Raw genomic sequence first — 20009 nt, 5'->3', positions numbered from 1 at the left:
AGAAATCAGCTGACAGTTTTATGGGAGCTCCCTTGTAGGTAACTATTTTTCTCTTGCTGCCTTTAAGATTGTTTTTAACCTTTTGCTTTTTAATTATGATGTGCTTTGGTGTGGGTCTTTTGGGGTCCATCTTGTTTGGAACTCTCTGAACTTCCTGGATTTGTGTGTCTAGTTCCTTTACCAGGTTAGGGGTTTTCTGTCATTTTTTTCAAACAGATTTTCAAGTTCTTGCTCTCTCTTCTCCTCTGGCCACCCCATGATGCGACTGTCGGTATGCTTGAAGTTGTACCAGAGCTCCTTACACTGTTCTCATTTTTTTGGATTATTATTTTGCTGTTCTGATCCGGTGTTTTTTGCTTCCTTATAGTCCAAATTGCTGATTTGATTCTTAGCTTTTTCTTCTCTGTTGTTGATTCCCTGTAATTATTCTTCATTTCAGTTAGTATATCCTTCATTTCTGACAGGTTCTTTTTTTATGGTTTCCATGTCGTTTTTCATGCTGCTGAAGTTCTAAGTTAGTTGAGCATCCTTATAATCAGTGTTTTGAACTCGGCATCTAGATTTCTTGTTTCCATTTTGTTTAGTTCTTTTTCTGGAGTTTTGTTCTTTCATTTGGGACATTGCTTTGTCTCCTCATTTTGATAGTTTCCTTGTGTTTGTTTCTATGTATTAAGTAGAGCTGCTACCTCTCTCAGGCTTTGTAGAGTGGCTTAATGCAGTGGGTTTCCTATAGTGTCCAGTGGCATAGCCTCCTCGATCACTCAAGTGGGCACTCCAGGTGCATCCCCTGTGTGGGCTGCATACCTCCTGTAGTTGAGCCTTGATTATTGTTGGCACCTCAATGGGAGGGATTTTAGTTGTGTATTATTTGCACTATTTCTGTTGTGTCATGTGCAATCTCTTGACCAAGCCTATTTTAACACTCTGGTAGAGTACCATTTTATACATAGGCTCAACTCCAGAATTGGTATTGTTTGCATGGAAAGATTAATAGCACTGATTAGCTTTGTAATATTTTGCACTTTTTGAAATGTCTGTTTTTTTTATATGATTATATTTAAAACTTGAGTAAATACTGAAATAAAACCATATTGACCCGTTGCCTACCGTTACCTGGTTCATTCACCATAAAGAAATTCTGTATAATAACCATTTTCTCTTCCCCTGTGGATTGCTAAACACATTTAAAAAATAAAACTTTTGAGCAAAAAGCTAATATTTAAGTTCTTTTCCCTTGCCTGGTGTTTTCATTGTCATAGGCAGATATAGTTTAGAGTTTATAGCATGGCTGTTTAAAGGCAAATACTGAGACTGTCCTTTGAAGTTTACAGAAATCAGCCACTACTGTAGTTGAATCACTTATGTCAGAAGGGGAAACCAGTGCTTTACTCTGAAAATGTTCCAGCTCTCAAACGCTACACACACATTCACCATTTTATTTGAGTATCACATTTACTAAAGGGAAAAGATACACTGAAAATATGTTACAGAAATTAATGTATAAGACAAGGTCATATCTAATATAATAAAAGAGAAACATGCAAAGTGACTGCACCTCTGCTACGCCCAAGCCACGCCCACCAGCCAATCAGAGCAACTATATGCAAATTAACCCAGACAAGATGGCAGCCACAGCCACGGAGTTGGAGCAAGTAGGAGGCTTGATTGCCCCAGCAATGGAGGAAGCCAAGCTTCCTGCCTGCCCTGACTGGCTATGGCCTCTGCTCAAGGCAACAAAGTTTTAATTATAGAAGATAAATAAATCCCAGATACCTGCTTCCAGCCAGCCTCCACTGGGAGCTTGGGTGGCTGGGGGCTGTGGCCAGTCTGCAAACAGCCATCAGCCCCTCACCCAGGATGGCCACACCCTCATGGGGTGACGGTCTCCGCTGGGGGGCTCCCTAACAGCAGAACAACTGGGAATCACTGGTCACTATGACACACACTGACCACCGGGGGTAGACGCTCATGCAGGAGACGCCCCCTGGTGGTCAGTGCGCTCCAACAGGGAGAGCTCTGCTCATCCACAAGCCAGGCTAATGGCTGCCAGCACAGCAGTGGTGGCGGGAGCCTCTCCCACCTCAGCAGCACTAAGGATGTCCAACTGCAGCTTAGACCTGCTCCCCGCTGGCAAGTGGACATCCCCCGAGGGCTGTTGGGCTGCCAGAGGGATGTCTGACTGCCAGCTTAGGCCCAATCCCCTGGGGAGCAGTCCTAAGCCAGCAGGTGGACATCCCTGAGGAGTCCCAGACTTGAAGAGGGCACAGGCTGGGCTGAGGGACCCCCCTCCCCTCGAGTGCACAAATTTTTGTGCACTGGGCCTCTAGTTTAACATATAACCTCAATAGAGAAAGTTAGTTGTAGGTACTAGAGCATCCATTCTAATGATATCCTGTAATTTTTTCTTTTAGTTCATTGTGAAGAGGGACAGAAAAAGATTGGTCCTTCAGATAATGATCTCTGTTATTTTTCTTTCCTGCCTTAGCCAGTTGGCAAAGTTGATGCATTTGGGAAGATCTTTGGTCATGAAGGGAGGGAGAAAAGCTCATGAACACAGTTAAGGACAAATGAGGTAGAAACAGTCATCAGTTATTAGCACTGAAACCACACTCCTAACCATTTTCTTTTTTATTGTGTTTACTTAGTAATCTGACAAATCACTTATGTCCACAGTATTAAAAATAGACAGCACTATCTAGCTGGACTTGGATAAGATCTGCAAAGCAGTGGTAAACCAGCCAGAAACGGATGATTCCCTAGTTAAGGCTTGATGGAACTGTCACCAGAGAAAGTAAACGGAACTAAAATAATGTAGTTGGTCATGCCCTAAATTTTAAGATTTTGAGGTATAGGAAATGAAGTTTTGAGAATTGACTCTAGCTTTTAGGATAAAGTAGGGCTATGTAAAGGCTTCCTTGTGACAAGATCCTTCTAAGGGAGGCATTTATGCCCTAGCCGTAGGTTTGGCTCAGTAGTCAGCCAGCCTATGGACTGAAGGATCTCGGGTTCGATTCCAGTCAAGGGCATTACCTCGGTTGGACACTCAATCCTCAGGGTTGGAGTGTGTGAGGGAGGCAACCAATCTATGTTTCTCTCCCTCTGTCTCTCCCCCTACCTCCCACTCTCTCTCAAAATCAATGGAAAAAATATCCTTGGGTGAGGATTAACAGCAACAACAACAAAGGCATTATATGTAGAAACACCTCTGTAGACCTTGGGATACCAATCTTATGAACCAGATTCGTACGCTGTTGGAGTATTATTGAAGGATCTCTTATGAGAATGCATGGCATACAGTAGTGAAAAGGAACCTTGTGACTCCTCATGATGAATTCATGTGAGCAGGGGAAAAACTGCATAGTCATATGGAACAGAATGAAATGCTGATGTCCTCACTTGTATCTTTTAACAGGTCAAAAGGTAGGAAATTCTTGTCTTCCCATGGTCCAGAGAGGAGGGGCTGATTCACCTATTCTTCTCCATTGAGGTAGCTCCAATTTCTAAATATCAAGATGATAAGGATCCATAGAATTCTTTTGTGCAGTGGGAAGTACAAGTGTGTTGTGAAATGGTTTATGGCATTCTGCATCAGTCAGAGGAGGGTAATACTGCCGGTAACAGACATAGGCAAATGTCAGGCCAATCACGGATCCAGTTAGAACATCTGAAGAGAGAGGAGATGAAGTCTTCTCTTAATCATATTAGATCAGCGGTTCTCAAACTGTGGGTCGCGACCCCTTTGGGGGATCGAACGACCCTTTCACAGGGGTTGCCTAAGACCATCAGAAAACACATACATAATTACATATTGTTTTTGTGATTAATCACTATGCTTTAATTATGTTCAATTTGTAACAATGAAAATACATCCTGCGTATCAGATATTTATGATTCATAACAGTAGCAAAATTACAGTTATGAAGTAGCAATGAAAATAATTTTATGGTTGGGGGGTCACCACAACATGAGGAATTGTATTAAAGGGTCGTGGCATTAGGAAGGTTGAGAACCACTGTATTAGACTCTTCAATCATGTCAGACAGCACACAGTATAGAGAACTTGGCCCTCCAGGTTATTCTCTTTGTTTGGGCTGTAAAAACCCAGGTTTAGGGCCTTCTCAGTTTGACCATAAAGTTTACAGGATTATCAGATTGTTCGCTAAGCACCAAAGCAAAACACATTTTTAGTTAAGTATAAGAAGCCTTTTTCAAGTATATTAGATTGATTTTTTTTAAATTCAAAGGAGTAACAAAGGTTCACTTCATGCTATTAACAATTTTCCTTGTTTTCACCACTTAAAAGCATTCTAGAGGAAGGAATAAATTTCAGGAGTCGTCTCTCTTTTAAAAAAATTAGTTTACGTTCACTGAATTTTAGTTTCATTTCTGAACAAGATATCATGACAACGTGATTTTTATTTTAAGATAGTAAATAAATTTGAGCTTTGAGGTTTGTTGTAAAACATTTCTTATACAGTGGGGCCTTGACTTTTGAGTGTCCCTACTAACGAGTTTTTCGAGATATGAGCCATCTCTCGGCCAATTTTTTGCTTTGAGTTGCTAGCTAAAATTCAGGTTACGAGCCAGCTTCAGATACCCCACCACTAGTTGGCGCAGCGAACGTCACAGTGAACGCCACAACATCAGCCCAGCATCACGTGTCTCACTCGTTCACAATTGATTTAACATACGAGTAATTTGAGTTACGAGCTCCGTCATGGAACGGATTAAACTCGTAAGTCAAGGCCCCCCTGTAGTTTATTCTAAATTATGATGCCTCAAAATAATGGAAAAATTAGGACATTAATTCTTGGTTATCTCTTTAAAAGGTCCAGTCTCCTTTCTCATCTTTCATGTAGTTATAAATGTATTCTCTGAGGATAGGCCCCAGACCATCCCATACTCACTGGTTTATTCATTCAATAGACTCTTAGTGAGCGTCTCCTCTGCCAGGTGCTGGAGATAAAGTGATGAGTGATAGATACATGGAAGCTTCCATGGCATTAAGACCTTGCTTACCTTGCCAGTGATGCTTGTAGTCACAGGTGCGGGACAGTGCAATCACAGTTGCTAGAAGAAGAGGTGACAGAAAGGCACAGAACCTCCAAGATTTCCCACGGCCTTGTGGTGTGAAGCAGTGTAACTTCCCTGCCAGGTAGAAGGAAGCAAAGGCCAGCCCAGCAAATGCAACTAGAAGAGGGAAGACCTGTAAGTGTATGATTTAAAGGAAGCTACTCACTAATCTGCAAGTAGGAGGCCAGGGGACACGAACATATTTTATCCCTTTTTTTTTGTATATTTCTGGAGTAGAGCACTGATTATGAGGGAGAGGGAAACTAAAGGAAAAATTAAACCCTTTATTTTGTGATGCAGAATTAATATTTATCCTAATAGTTTTTGGAGTACTGGGTGTATGACTTTGGGCAGGTTACTTTACTTCTCGATGCCTTAGTTTTCTCATGTATAAATGGGAATCGTAAAAATAACAGTACCCACTTCATTGGGCTAGTAGAGTGTCAAGTGAGGTAGAATCTAAAATGCTTTCCACTAGCTGGTGTGGCTCAGTGATTGAGAGTCAACCTATGAATCAGGAGGTCACGGTTCGATTCCTGGTTCGGGCACATGCCGGGTTGTGGGCTCCTGGGAAGGAGCCAGCAACTGAGATTTGTGCCCTTGTCCTGAATCGAACCCAGGCCCCTTCAGTCCACAGGCCGACACTCTATCCACTGAGTCAAACCAGTTAGGGCTCATCATTGATGTTTCTATCTTTCTCTTCCTCTTCCTCTCTGAAATCAATAAAAACATATTTTAAAAAATAAAATGCTTTTCAAAACACCTGACACATAGAGTCAAAGGTTAGTTAATATTTCTATGACTAGTACCAGATGGTAAGATCTAACAAATAATACAATAGTAATAGTAATAAAATATTCAAATCTCATGAAGGTAAACTACCTTCCCTATTTTTGAATATTTACCCTAATATTTGAGGCTCAGGCTTGTGAAATCTTGGGGTTCTTAAAAGATGGGGGAGTGTCTCCAATTTCTAGATATAAGAACAAGAGTAGTACGATGATTCCATCCTCACAAGCTTCCTACGTTAAATGCAATGATCCCCCAAACCACAGAAGTAGAGTCCACATGGTAGGCATACAGGAAGCATGTCCACTAGGGAAGCTCTTACGGCCCTCATTCACCACATCCTCATCTCCCGTGCACGTCAAGTCAGAATGGGCTTGCCCATCAGGGAAGCAGCGGTAGAAGAAGTCCGGGCGTGGTCTGGAAGAAATGAGATGTCATTTCTGGTCACAACTCCAGAAATTATATTTTAGTGTATCAGACTTCCATAATCCTGTTAACTGCTGGTTAAATAGTGTCCCAGGCAAAATCATGAGATTGGGACCGAAAAGAGCCCAGTGTCACCCGCAGGACTGAGGGGCAGGGAAGGGAGCAAGAACAGGCTGAGAATAAAGGAGAGAAGGATGAGGAGAAAGATGTGTGCCGAGTGCCATCAACCATCTCTCCTGCTGCGGGAAGGCCGAGGCAGGCACTGGTGGCTCCCTCTTGTCACTTACCTCCCCACTATCAGCTTTATTGTGTTGGTAAAGACACCATTCAGAACCAGGGCAAGGCTGGCAGCTGGAAGACAAAGAAACCTATCGTTAGTGGCAGCCACTTCGAACTGCATGGTCACTGTCTCAGTGACAACAGACATGGCCTTTCTGAGTTAGAGGAATGGTCGGGCTCAAGCTGACTATACAGTGGTGAATGCCAGCCGCGCTCCAAAGGGTCTCGGTTCAACATACCCTGGTTGTTGCAGGTTCAATCCCCAGCCTCTGTTGGGACGTGTGCCGGAGGCAACCAATCGATGTGTCTGTCACATCCATGTTTCTCTCTCTCCCCTTCCCTTCGACTCTCTCTGAAAATCAATGGAAAAAATATCCTCAGGTGAGGATTAACAACATGATTCTGGCCCTCAACTGGCTGCTCAGTGTGGCACAGGGAGAACTTCTGTGCAGGCTGAAGCCTTTCTGAGGCACACATCACCCAGGGCATGCAGGCACACCTGTGAGGTTCAGTTCTTACGGTGCTATTTCTGTCTCCCAGGTAACAAGTGGGGTCCAGGGCAGATACAAGTACTTCAGGAATGTAGAACTCGGTGGCTTCCACACACTGAGGCCACACCCTGCCTTCCCATTCCAGCACTAAGGCAAGACCCCAGCTAGAAAGGGTTAGCTCTCACCCAGGCAGGCTTGTTTGCTGTCCGTTGTGTCCGCCTTCCTGAGACATTTGGCCAGGAGGATCAGAGACAGTGGAGAGAGAAATGCAATGACCTGAACCAGAACATGTCATAGGTTAACAAACAAAACCAGTTGGTGAAGGAGCTCCCACACGCAGTGGTTCTCAACCTTCCTAATGCCGTGACCCTTTTATACAGTTCCTCATGTGGTGACCCCCAACCATAAAATTTTCGTTGCTACTTCATCACTAATTTTGCTATGAATTGTAAATATCTGATATGCAGGATGTATTTAGGCGACCCCTGTGAAAGGGTCGTTCAATCCCCAAAGGGGTCGCGACCCACAGGTTGAGAACCGCTGTCCCACAGGAAGAGGGATGGAAGCGACAGAACTCATGTCAGACCCAACCGCTTCCCGGGAAAGACAAACTCGGTGTCTGGGTTCACGCACCCGGGCGGTGCTCCAGTAGGTCCAGCCTCTCTAATGGCCCGACACCCTCGGGCACTGCGCTCACAGACCTCGGCTCCCAACGCCTGGCGAGGGCGCCCTAAACCTGACTCTTAAACATTAGGAAGCAACATCTTCGCACGTTATCAAAGCGAGTAATAAGCTCCCACAAAGCCCATTTCGGAGCCAGAACGACCGCTTGGGCTTCCCAGCGTTAAGCCCAGTTCGCAGTCCCCAGGGGCAGGAGGGAGGGCTCGTTCTCCACGCACAAACATCGACTTGGCAGGGAAATACTCTGCTTCCACATACGGATTCCGGTACAGCCACATCTCCTCGGGCTGGATAAGCCTCTGGAAGGGAGGGAGCAGCTCTGTTACCCTGAAGGGAAACAAAAAAGTTTCAAGAGGCTGTGGGGCCCTGGAGTCCGATCCGTAAGCCGCTTACAGGAAGGCCGTGAACAGTGCGATCCGCACGCCCAGTTCGGCCCCGAGGGCCGCCGCTGCCTTCCTCATCCGAGCCATGCCGCCGCTCAGACCGGACGCGCGCTGACGTGGCAGCCGCTGCGGCGAGGACGCGAGGCCGCCCCGGAGGCCGGGTCTCAGCGGCTGTCAGCACCCCCTGGCGGGCACTCGGGGAACTGCACGCAGGGGAGGCGCTCAGCCTCCTTAGCCGGGCTGACGGGGCAGGTCAGCCGTCCAGGAAGGAGCGGCAGCTTGGCGTGTTCTCAGATCACTTAGCAAAAGGGATGGAAAGCAAGCAGCGCTGCTCGCCGGTACATTCGGCAAGGAGCTAGTTCCCAGTGTCCTGCCACGCAGGCTATCTTCCCGTCTGATAAACCAATGGGATGAAAGTGATTTCAACCTCCCAGTCATGTCCTTCGCCAACTGGCCAGTGCCTGGATATTCTCAGAGGATACCAAAGCACGCAGCACTATTCTCCAAGGGCCTTTCCTCCATGAACACAAAACCTCTGCATTTCCGGGTCCCAGTTTATTAGCAGCGTTTCATTTTGAAGGAAGATGTACTTAGCTCGCACACAGGACTTGCTGTGCTGCAGGCCTTGCTCACTGAGAGTTGGCACACTGGGTGGGGCGGCACCGCAGCCAGTCCCCTCCCTCCCAGGAAGGCCTCTGGCCCAGTGACTTATAGCAAGAAACCACAGGCAATGAACAAGTCCACATATTTAATTTGGAACATACAGGACAATTTATTGAAGTCAATCTCAAGCAAAATCTGAAATCAGTGGAATGTCATTAAAAACCTTTCCAAATTAATCCTCATGGAAGCAAACCCCCCCCCCCAACAAAACAAACCACATTTGAATTCCAAAGTATTTATAAAATAAAAAAGGCAACATCTCAGTAAATATAATATACAAAAACTGTATATTCCTACCAGCACAGACAGCAGTAAGCAGCTTAAATATTACAGGCAATCCTAAATACACGATAACGAGTCAATAATAAGCTATCTATATACAGGTTAACCAAGCTTTTCACACTCCACACTATGCAATAAAACATAGGCCATTCAACAAAATCCCCAAAATATATATCTTGAAGTCTGTGTGGCAACATCAAGTCGATATACAGTAATGCCCTAGTGGAACACCCCCAGGAAAATGGTCACTAATCCTTTAGTGTCGAGCTTCTAGCCAAGTCACAGAAACTCAAAAGAGATTGACTTTAGTGAATATTGGTGCTTTGTTATTAAAGACTCAAGTCTCAAGTGATTTAGGTAAAATAACATTTCACAGGATCTACAAAGTTTATTACAGATAAAGTACAGAAATAACCAATCTACAAAGGTTGTTATCATAGATAAAGATCACAAGGAAATGAAAACAGAATCTGTAGGTATCTGTTTGTGCAATATCACAAGTGGGTAAAAATGAATTTCTCATATCAATTCAAATTTGCACACACCCTTGTATATAAAAAGAATCTTATTATTAGCCAGTTGTAATCATCATTTAGCAACTTGGTTGTCTGTGGCAATAATGATTTTCTTTTTTAACATAGGGTATGTGACAGCATAAATGAAATAAAGGGAGAGATACAAACAAATTTTATCCAGTCCACTTACAAACTGACAAGAATACCTATCAATACCTAATCCAGGTAATCTGCATTCACGCATATCAGAAGTCTGGTGGGCAGGGAAGGGAGTACTGAACCTGAGGGTGCTTCTTACCAATATGCAGATACAGTAACGTCACATAAGAAAACTAAGGACTGAATAAATGACTTTGGCAACTACTCATCTTTTCCCTTTTATTACACGTTAATGACTTTCAGAGGCTACCGAAAAACAGGTAACTCTCTCTCTCCTCCGCCTTCATACGTATGTGCCACAGCACCTAACTGGTCACTTAAGCAATGGACTGACAAGAAAAAGAATGGAAATAGTTTTTAAACACACAGGTTACACCCAGCATTTCAAGAGTGTAACATAAGTGCAAATTCCCCCCACCCCCTTCCCAGGCAGGCATACATTAGAAAGAAAGAAGAGGTGCTTAGGATGACAAAATGATGAAGAACATACATAGGAAATATTCATCAAAATGCTGCTGGCGTCCCATGCAGGAGTCTCTCCCTCAGATGTGTACATTAGATCTGAGAAACCTACTGTGAACACGCTCTCCCACTTGCAGAACTTCACCTTCAATCCGAGTGAAAGAGGAGAAGAGACTAGGCTATTTTCAAAACAGTATATAAAACAATGCTTTCTACTTCATAAATTTTAAAATAACTGTTAACGTAAGGAGAATCTGAAGAATTTCAAGTACTTAAAAAACCTGAATTCATGAGGCAGAGGTCTCAAAGTTAAAGTGACTACTTCGCACCTGTGGTAAACATCATCGTCCCCCTCCCTTACCCTACTCTCCCACCCCCTTTTCTCCCTGTGCCCCACCCCAGGTAAAAGTTGGTAGATTTCAGTATATACAAACTTCCAACTTTTCAATATCTGTCAATACATGACAAAGCTGTCTAATTATATCTATGCCTTCGCTAATCTGAAAATGGGAGAAAGTTCTCTTCTTTGTTGACAAATAACCACAGACCAGTTCTATGTGGCCCTACGTCAAAGGACATCACTCCAAATGATCATTTCGTGTCTTCAGCAACTTGGACAACTTGGGGGTGGCTAGATACATCAGCCTTGTAGGAAGTATGACAAATCTAACTGCATTGCCCATGGAGCCGCTTCCCAGGATCATCGTACCTCACAGACAAGCACGTCACACGTAGCTTCCCAAGCGTGACTGTTTTCTTATCCTGCTGGGACACAGCACGTGGCAGCACTTTGACTTTAGGGTGAACGTTAAAGGAAGCTTTGTGTTTAAAAATGAAACAAAAGACAAGCAATAAATGCTGGGTAGTCCAGAGATTACATTCTGTACAGCTGGCCTATGTATCCGTTTCCAAACTGCAGATCTGGTTGGACCCTGATTGGAACACATACCATGCAACAGACAACTCCAAAAGGAGGCCCTACTTCATGAACCAGGAAAGAGTTGCCCAACAACCTGCTCTGTCTCAGAGTCCTTTACATGATTACCTCAGAATTGCACAACATTATTTACAAATACTTGGGAATGGCAGAAGGGAACTGGAGCAGTCTTACCTGCCCCCATTATTATTATTATTATTATTTTAGTTTTGAGGTATGTTCCTGCCTTGAACATACAAGTTTCGATGATTCTAAAAGTAAGCCTATTCTATAACTTAGGCCAGATTATTTGTGAGAATTAAGATAGAATGGGAGCTTGTTAAAACAAACAGGAAAGTAAACCCTGCCTCGCCCCTAACTCTAGCCCTGATTAAACACGAGGAAGTGACTGTGTCCTCGGGCTGCTTCAGCCTTCTCAGCTACTACGGCCGCTCCTGCTTCCTCATGCCGGCCACGGCCCAGCCCCTCTCTCCCTGCACAGCGTCTGGAATTTTTATCAGGATTTCATCTTTAGTTGTTACTGATCCAATTTCTGATGCTTTATGATGATTATATAAAACCTTATTTTCACTTCTTCCTCCCAAGAATTAACATGAGGTTAAAAAAAATACCATTATCCCAAGCTGCTTTAAGTTATTTCATTTTGGACAATAATAAAAACCAACCACGTATGCTCTGACCACATACAGTTAAAAGTTAACAAATACCAACCTCAGACTGAGTGAGCAGTGTGTGTTAGGACTATTTCATTGGGGAAGCACAGACAAGCACAGTGCATGTATACTATGCACATTTAAAGCACAATTTACTCTTTTTCTGCTTCCAGAACCTGCAACTTCACATGTATTCAATAGTCAACAGTAACACGACGGAGGTGTAAGAAGAGCTCCTTGGCACAAGCATGACTAAAACCACTTTTTAGACCATGAAAGAACACTCATGCACAGACCCAGAGCTAGGGTTAGCTATTTTGTTTTCTACCCTGATTTCTGAAATGTCAGAACAATCCTATCAGTCACCCCGCCCCCCAAATTAAGAAGGCTCAGCAGAGCTCTATTATAGATACACAAAATGTGACACAATGAAGAACTGCATAAAAATACTTAAACCTAATGTATTTGTGTTTATAGACTAGACCCTGGCTTACCATATAAAAGTCATCAGATATCAAATAGCACTAAGGAGATAAGATTTCATGTTGGATATTGTTTTAACAAGAGTTACATTTTGAATATGAAAGGAAATCCTTCATGTTAGTAAGTTTAGAAAAGCAAACATTTATCATATATATATATATAAAATAAAGTTTTAGTATGATAAAACCTAGATTTTCTTAAATTATTTTTTAAAAGGACATCAAGCTATATAATTGTTCAAGAGCAAAGGTTAGTGTTTTGGCGAGATGTAATCCATGTTACTTGCAGCAATTACAGTTGCTAACATGTATAGCATTTTCCATTTTGCTCTTTCTTTTGGGACCATATCTAATCAACAGAACTATTGGAGGCCTAATAAGTTACCTCAAAATTAATTGCCAGAATCAGGCAAGTGGCAGTTTAGGAGCTTAAGTAAAGGAAATGTAGTGTTGTTTTTTCTGTTTTGTTTTTTCCCCCCCACAAGACAAAATCCAGTATAATTGCACATTTACATACAAAAAAAAAGAGAGGCACAAAACAGCTTTTCTTCTTTTTTCCAGAGAAGAGCTCTAAATTGATAAGAAAAAGAAACACATATAACACAACTGAAGGAGTGTGGTAGAGCATCTACCCTCCCTACCTTCATAAGGTTACTAGGTACTTCTTGAGGGAAAATAAATGTTATCAGGTACCAGCAATTTATGTAAGCAGTCAAAATTCACAGAGAAAGTTAACTTTCATTCAAGCTAATTCTAGACTTCTACTTAGTACAGTGTTACAACAATGTCTGACATTACTAATTATTTCATACAAGGAATACTGGAATATACATATTCCTAGGGGTTAAAAGTAAGTGAGTTTTGTGGGCAGACATCTTTGTACACTTGCATCTATGAGATGCAAGCACCACAGCCAATCATTTTGGCTAACACTGCTTCCTTGGGAGCTTTTCCTAAGTGGTTCCTAAGATGAAGTGCATTTGTGTGGCTACTATACACCCTGTAGAAGGGCTTCCCCTCCCTTCTTCTACAGGGACAATGTTAAGTACCAGATAATAGAAATTGTTGACATATAACTTTGAGATGTGCCTGTCCCCCCACCCCCCACCCCAATAGGAACTAAACCAAAAAGAGCTATTCAAAAACAATTCAAATTCATCTGTGTAGTTTCACCAGGAAACTTGAGGAGTCAGTTGATAAAGGGAATGTTTGATTAGGAGAGGGAAGCAGAGACAAAATAAAATACCCTTAATTCTTTCCAAGTCAACCAGGGTGTGACAGCAAATGGTGCTTATATCATCCAACTTTTTTGGTCTATGCCTTTTGTCTCCTCCCTCTAGCTGCCTTTATCTGTCAAGAAATAGGAATGAGCCTGGCCAGTGTGCTCAGTGGTTGAACGTTAACCTATGAACCAGGAGGTCATGGTTCGATTCCCTGCCAGGGCACATGCCTGGGTTGTGAGCTCGATCCCCAGTAGGGGACGTGCAGGAGGCAGCTGATCAATGATTCTCCCCTATTACTGATGTTTCTATCTCTCTCTCCCTCTCCCTTCCTCTCTGAAATCAATAAAAATATGTATAAAAAAGAAATAGGAATGACCACTCTAATACTGCATTCATATCTACATAAATGCACTTCATCAAGAATACCCACTATCAATGGAGAACACTTCAAACTCAGTAAGCCCATCCATTTCTTTTTTTCTCCAAACCAAAACCAAAACCACACTATATAACTTTCTAGGTAAAGTTATCGTATCACAAAGCCCACCTAGTTTAAGACCACAGAGGTAAAATCCACGGGAGCATTTTGTTTTCAAGAGGCCAGATTCGATGCTTCCATAGAATCCTTCTCCAAGGCTATGAAAGACATTTGAAAGGAAAGAGAAGTGAGCCTACCTACTACACAGTAAAGAGGTATATAAAGATCATCATATCCTTTGCTAGAGGGCTTTCTCCAATTCCTACTTAACAAACTCACACATACACTGATTAGACTATCTGAACTACACTTCTCAACATTTTAAAAAATGAAAATAAATAAAGGAATGATGGTGACTTTTGCTTTTTACATCCAAGGACTTTACACTTATTTCATTAACAAAACTTTCTTTTCTCTTTGTTCTTATTTTAAAAGCAAAGACATATCTTTTTCCAACTGCAAGGCCTTGAAGCACAATAAAAGGCAAGCAAGGACCAAGGGAATCGAACCCTCCACTCAAGAATCACCAAAACAACAAAATCAAACAAAACCCAGATATCACCAACTGCTTCTGCCTCAGGACCAGGCTCCCAGTCTCTTAATAAGGCAGTACTGACGGCAAAGGCTGTGCACACTGCAGCAGTCTCTCCTTTTACTAACACACCATCTATTTACGTTCTGCTTTTCCTTTTTGTTCAAAGAGAAAGGAAAAAAGGAAACCACCACCCATTCATTCTTTTGCTTCTTCTCCATGATCTTGTGATTCCAATTTACATTTGATCTTGCTCCAGTATTCTGGTGGCACAGGAGCCCCGGGGTCATGTTCGGAGCAGCAGAGAAGGCCTTCCAGTGCAGAGGGGACCAGAGCCCCCTTCCCGTGATCTTTACAGAAGGAACGTGGACAGAACTCACAGAAGGAAACAGCTGCACTGCTGCACTCATCGCACTGATGCCACGGGCACTCCCACTTTCCTAACGGGGTGGGCAGGAGGAGAAGAGCCCAAGTTAGTGCCTGTCTTGATTATCCACAAAAAACCCAGGTTCCCACTTTCTCTGGAGACTGGTCAATTGAATACAACTCCAAATTTCAGCCAAACATTGGTCTGGCTGGATGAACCATTAGGTACAGATGTGAGATCCTGCCCACAGTACTCACCTATCTATCTATATATATAAAAGCCTAAGCGACTGTTAGGATGGGATGACCGGCCGGTAGCTATGACATGTACTGACCACCAGGGGACAGATGCTCAATGCAGGAGCTGCCCCCTGGTGGTCAGTGCACTCCCACAGCCAATCTCCTGCTGCTGGTCAACCTCCCACGGTCCCTACCCCTGGCTGGCCAGCCCTGATCGGCCCTAATTGCCAGCCAGACCAAGGGACCTCACCTGTGCACGAATTCACGCACCAGGTCTCTAGTGGTAATAGAAAGGAGAAACCAATCCTTGCTGGCTCATATGTATCCCAAATTTACAAACAGATTTTCACTAGCATAATTTTTGTTTGCTATGGTTTGTCCTAGTCAATGATTCTTATTCCATGGCTCCACTAAGGACAGTGGAATATATTCTGAGTTACACATAGTTGGCAAAAATGCAAGTCTGAGAATAGGTCTTAAAGATCTCGCTTACCATACGGTGGCTGAGTCAGGTTAAGGCATAGGAGGTGGTATGCTTTGGGACAGTCCTTTTTATCACACATGACCAGCTCTCCACCATCTCCACATTGAAAACAGTAATCTTCATGCATCTGCTTTGATTCTGTTTTGATTTTTCGTCTCTTCTGCTTTAACTTAGCATTTCTTGCCCTTTCTTCAGTTGTTGCCACACATGTTGACTGGCAGGAAAAAAGGATCACAGTTTTAATGATCGTACTGCATGAAGCTTCACCGAGAAGGGAAAATCCTACAACACATTCATTTAATTTAATCTGTTGTTTAATTAACTAAAAACACCAGGACTCATCCCATAAAATACTAAAATAAGCTGGTGTGGCTCAGTAGGTGGGGCTTTGTCCCATGCTCCAAAAGGTGGCCAGATCAATTCCCGGTCAGGGCACATGCCCAGGTTATGGCTCAAACCCCAGTGGAGGGCATGTAGGAGGCAGCTGATCAATGTTTCTATCGCTTTCTCCTTCTCCCTTCCTCTCTCTCTAAAATCAATAAAAAATATTTTTAAAAAATTACAAGGACACTGAGATATAATTCACATACCATTAAAGTCATCATTTTATAAAATTATCTTTTTTAAAAAATTTCTTTTGGGGAGAGAGGGGGGGGGGAAAGGAGAGAGAGAAACATAGATTTGTTGTTCCATTCATTATGCATTCATTGGTTGATTCTTGTATGTGCCCTGACTGAGGATCAAACCCACAACTTTGGCATGTTGTGACTACACTCTAACTGAGCTACCTGGACAAAAGTCACCATTTTATAGTATACTAGAGGCCCAGTGCACAAAATTTGTGCAGGGAGGCGGGGGGCAGCTCTCAGCTCAGCCTGCACCCTTTCGCAATCTGGGACCCCTTGGGGGATGTCCGACTGCTGGTTTAGGCTGATCCCTGTGGGCAATCGGACATCCCTCTTGCAATTCAGGACCGCTGGCTCCTAACTGCTCGCCTGCCTACCTGCCTGATCGCTCCTAACCACCTCTGCCTCAGGCCCCGCCGTGGCAGCTTTGTCTGGAAGGACGTCTGGAATGATGTCTGGAAGGTCGTTCAGCTGTCCGGTCTAATTAGCATATTACGTTTTTATTATTATAGATAATTAAGTGGGTTTTAGTATATTGTGAATTCAAAAAAGTTTTCTAAAAGGATTTTGCTAACCTCAAATTCTATCAGAAATACAAATACATTTTCAGAAACTAACAGATCGAAGATATGCTTCATTGGAAAGTCAGAGTCTAAACTCTGGGTAAACACCACTGAAGATCAGTGAACGAAACCAGGTACCCATTTGCCAGTATTTTCCTGAGATGGTCATAAGCAAACTTCTGCAGTAGCCCCTCCATACTCCTGGCTCAGGGCACGCCCCTGCACACTGACCTTGGGCCGCACTCCAAGAAAACCACTGCAGTTCTCTGCCCCACAGTGGCACTCCGTCCTGCCGTTGCCCAGGCAATCCAGGTTATAATTAAAAGTTAACTCCATTCCTAAAACAAAAGAGAAATAATTATTCATATTCAAGTCACGGGCAAGAAACTGCTGTCATAGACACTCTCGTAATGAAAAAAAGAGACATCAACTTTTCCCTCCCCCACATTCTACATCGAAGACAGTGATGGAAAAAAGAAAAAAGGCAAAAAAAATATCTAGGGGAAAACATCCCGACACACCCATGATTACAGCAAAAATAAATAGTCTACAAAAGTCGTCACATCCTTTTCATTGAAGTGGTCAAAAACTATGTAATAGAGACCAGGATTTGAAATCTCTGTTTAAGAAAAATGAGTTCTAGTTTAGCTCTCTTTTCTAAAGCTAATTTAAACTAGTTTCTAAATGAACAATATGTCTGTGAAATTATGACGACCAAACTGTTTCCAGTAATTAATGCCTTGTATTATGATCAGAAAAGAGTTTAGGTTTACTATCTACACCAAAGATCCAGTGATTCAAATTAGGAGGCCCAGCTTTCTTTTAGCTGGGCTTGAACAATCCACCATGAGTCTAGAAATACAACTGAAAGTTGCTGCAAACTTAACAAAGGAGAAACTAAAATTTGCTGTTAAGATGCTGGATGGGTAAGAAAAAATGAAAACTCTTGCTTCAGAAGTGTTTTACGTCTAATTTGAAACAGAATGATCTTTCAAAATACCCCCCCCCCCAACAAACCAAGAAACCCACTGATGTTAACACAGGCTTTTAATACTTTAAAAAAAGAAAACAAAAGCTTAACCATCTGGTTACATTATATAGACAGCAATAATGTGGAGATTTAATTCAGAAAGATTGTGGATACAGAGAATCCTGTAATATCCTCTCTTACAGAAAAGCTCTTACTAAACTCCCCTTTGCAGAATACAGATTTTTACTTCTTACTGGCAGATAACAATTCTAAATATAACACTTTATCTTATTTGAATAAATATTTGAGGACCAAACCTTGAAGAATGTCCTGCTTTCAAAAGATATACTTGCTTCCTAGGGAGGGTGGCATGGGGAGCAAGTTACTTTTTTTACCTGCAGGAATATCACAAAGAGCAAAAAGTCCAACTCGAACATCTCCATTCACTGTCCACTTTTGTGTTTCACAGTTTGGATTACAACTGTGGTTCATAAAGCGAGAGTAATTTCCTTTTGGGCCGGCATCAATTATACGGTCCTTCAGAAAGAAAAGAAAGGAAAGGTACCTTTGACATCAACTAAAATAGAAACATCTTAGAAACATCCAATGCAGTCAAGAGCCAATAGGCAGCAGCGTTTTGCTACCAGCTGATGCCTGACAACTGGAAATCTGGAAATGTGGTGCTCTCTGTACGTTCAGTAAGTTCTCTACTTTCTCTCATGACTTTCAAATCAAAACAATCACGATGAAGTGGAAACAAACAGACCGTGGAATAATGCTTAGAAGATGATCTGGTCTTGTTTAGGACAAGTATTTCTGAGAGCTCTGAGTGCGGACAGCTCCTTGTGATGGGAAAAGGGTGCTGAGCTGCCGGCCCTTGCCTGCTCTGAGCAGAAGCACAACCAGAACAGGGCTAGAGGCTCAGGGCTTAGGCCATGAAGAGCAAGGAGGAAAAATGAGAAATTTCTCTTCTGAATAAAGACTTGCAGACATGCTTGAGTGATTTTCTTTCTTTTTTGATTAGTAATAATCACGCCTTGGATAAGCCTCACTGGCTATGATACTGCCACTATGCAAAGCAAATTTATTTTTTATTTGTTCTAATTTTACTAGTAGTAAAGTCTAAAATACATACAAACCTCCCCAATGGGCCCTTAAATTTAAATTCTGCCGAAACCGGTTTGGCTCGGTGGATAGAGTGTCGGCCTGCGGACTGAGAGGTCCCAAGTTCGATTCTGGTCAAGGGCATGTACCTGGGTTGCGGGCACATCCCCAGTGGGAGATGTGCAGGAGGCAGCTTATCGATGTTTCTCTCTCATCGATGTTTCTAACTCTCTATCTCTCTCCCTTCCTCACTGTAAAAAATCAATAAAAATATATTTAAAAAAATTCTGATAATCTGGATAAGCCCTATAAGATGGATCCTCCGAGTGTTGTAAAGATGGCTGGAGGGGTCACTGGCAGTGAAGATAGGATTTAGGGGCCAATCAACAATCTATCTATATATATAAAAGCCCAGCAACTATTATGGCGAAACGACCAGAATGACCGGTCGCTATGACGTGCATTGACCACCAGGGAGCAGATGCTCAACACAGGAGCTGCCCCCTGGTTATCAGTGCGCTCCCACAGCAGGAGCACCGCTCAGCTAGAAGCTGGGCTCATGGCTGGCGAGTGCAGCGGCGGTGGCGGGAGCTTTGCCTGCCTTGTGGCAGCGCGGTGGACCAAGCGGTAAGGAGCGAGCAGGTGGGCGGTAAGGAGCGAGCAGGCGGGCGGGCAGTTAGGAGCGAGGGGTCCTGGATTGAGAGAGGGCACAGGCTGGGCTGAGGGACACCGCCACCCCATGCACGAATTTTGTGCATTGGGCCTCTAGTCATAAATAAATGGCATTGTATGTTTATGGAATATATATTCATGAAAGCTATAAAAAGTTTCAAACAATACCATATGAGATAAAATAATATTTCTTTTACATGATCTCCAGTTGTTAACTTTAATGACATTCTGACTCGATTTTAGGAATGGCCTGGAACACAGGAAACATGGGTACTAATCTTAGCTCTTCATTAAACTGTAACAAGGTATTCAACCATTTACCATGGCTAAACCTCAGTTTCTTGTTCTCTGTAAATCAGAAGACCAGTGAAAAAATTGAATGAGATAATGGACACAGGGTGCATCAAATAGGACTTACAACTGCATGTATTAAACCAGCAGTTCTGTCATTTCTCTTATGCCAGCATCCATTTCTC

The 20009-nt window shown here is 42.9% G+C and overlaps 2 protein-coding genes across 10 annotated transcripts in view; both read right to left on the bottom strand.

The window, feature by feature from the left end:
- Nucleotides 1-2589: 2589 nt before the first annotated feature.
- Nucleotides 2590-8289, bottom strand: PLPP5 (phospholipid phosphatase 5). 2 transcript variants are annotated; one of them, XM_006765575.2, is made up of 7 exons: nucleotides 8133-8275; nucleotides 7958-8066; nucleotides 7244-7334; nucleotides 6576-6639; nucleotides 6155-6279; nucleotides 5020-5190; nucleotides 2590-3664 (listed from the first exon to the last, which is right to left on the bottom strand). In XM_006765575.2, exons 1-7 carry the CDS (start codon nucleotides 8207-8209, stop codon nucleotides 3501-3503), a joined length of 801 nt encoding a protein of 266 aa, XP_006765638.1. In that variant the 5' UTR covers nucleotides 8210-8275; the 3' UTR covers nucleotides 2590-3500. The 2 variants fall into 2 exon arrangements, 1 of the variants encoding a protein (XP_006765638.1); XR_435759.2 differs by lacking the exon at nucleotides 2590-3664 and having other exon boundaries at nucleotides 5109-5190; nucleotides 5979-6279; nucleotides 8133-8289.
- A 6253-nt stretch (nucleotides 8290-14542) lies between these two features.
- WHSC1L1 (Wolf-Hirschhorn syndrome candidate 1-like 1) overlaps nucleotides 14543-20009 on the bottom strand; it is a 141784-nt gene continuing 136317 nt past the window's right edge. For all 8 annotated transcript variants that reach the window (XM_015565224.1, XM_015565220.1, XM_006765570.2 and 5 more), the window contains 4 exons: nucleotides 18153-18294; nucleotides 17019-17125; nucleotides 15608-15812; nucleotides 14543-14948 (listed from right to left, as the gene is read on the bottom strand). In XM_015565224.1, the coding sequence (XP_015420710.1) occupies nucleotides 14707-14948; nucleotides 15608-15812; nucleotides 17019-17125; nucleotides 18153-18294 (696 nt within the window). In that variant the 3' untranslated portion in view covers nucleotides 14543-14706. The remainder of the gene's footprint in view (nucleotides 14949-15607; nucleotides 15813-17018; nucleotides 17126-18152; nucleotides 18295-20009) is intronic.

This window comes from Myotis davidii, unplaced genomic scaffold, assembly GCF_000327345.1.
Source record: "Myotis davidii unplaced genomic scaffold, ASM32734v1 scaffold93, whole genome shotgun sequence".
In the NCBI taxonomy this organism is placed as follows: Eukaryota; Metazoa; Chordata; class Mammalia; order Chiroptera; family Vespertilionidae; genus Myotis; species Myotis davidii.
This window is presented reverse-complemented; position numbering and strand designations above follow the sequence as displayed.

Excerpts from the sequence above, each read along its gene's own strand:
- PLPP5 (XM_006765575.2), bottom strand. The coding sequence starts at position 8,209 with ATGGCTCGGATGAGGAAGGCAGCGGCGGCCCTCGGGGCCGAACTGGGC. Across the intron at positions 8,067-8,132 it reads GCACTGTTCACGGCCTTCCT|GGTAACAGAGCTGCTCCCTC; the intron begins GTAAGCGGCTTA and ends GTTTCCCTTCAG. Across the intron at positions 6,280-6,575 it reads ATAAAGCTGATAGTGGGGAG|ACCACGCCCGGACTTCTTCT; the intron begins GTAAGTGACAAG and ends CATTTCTTCCAG.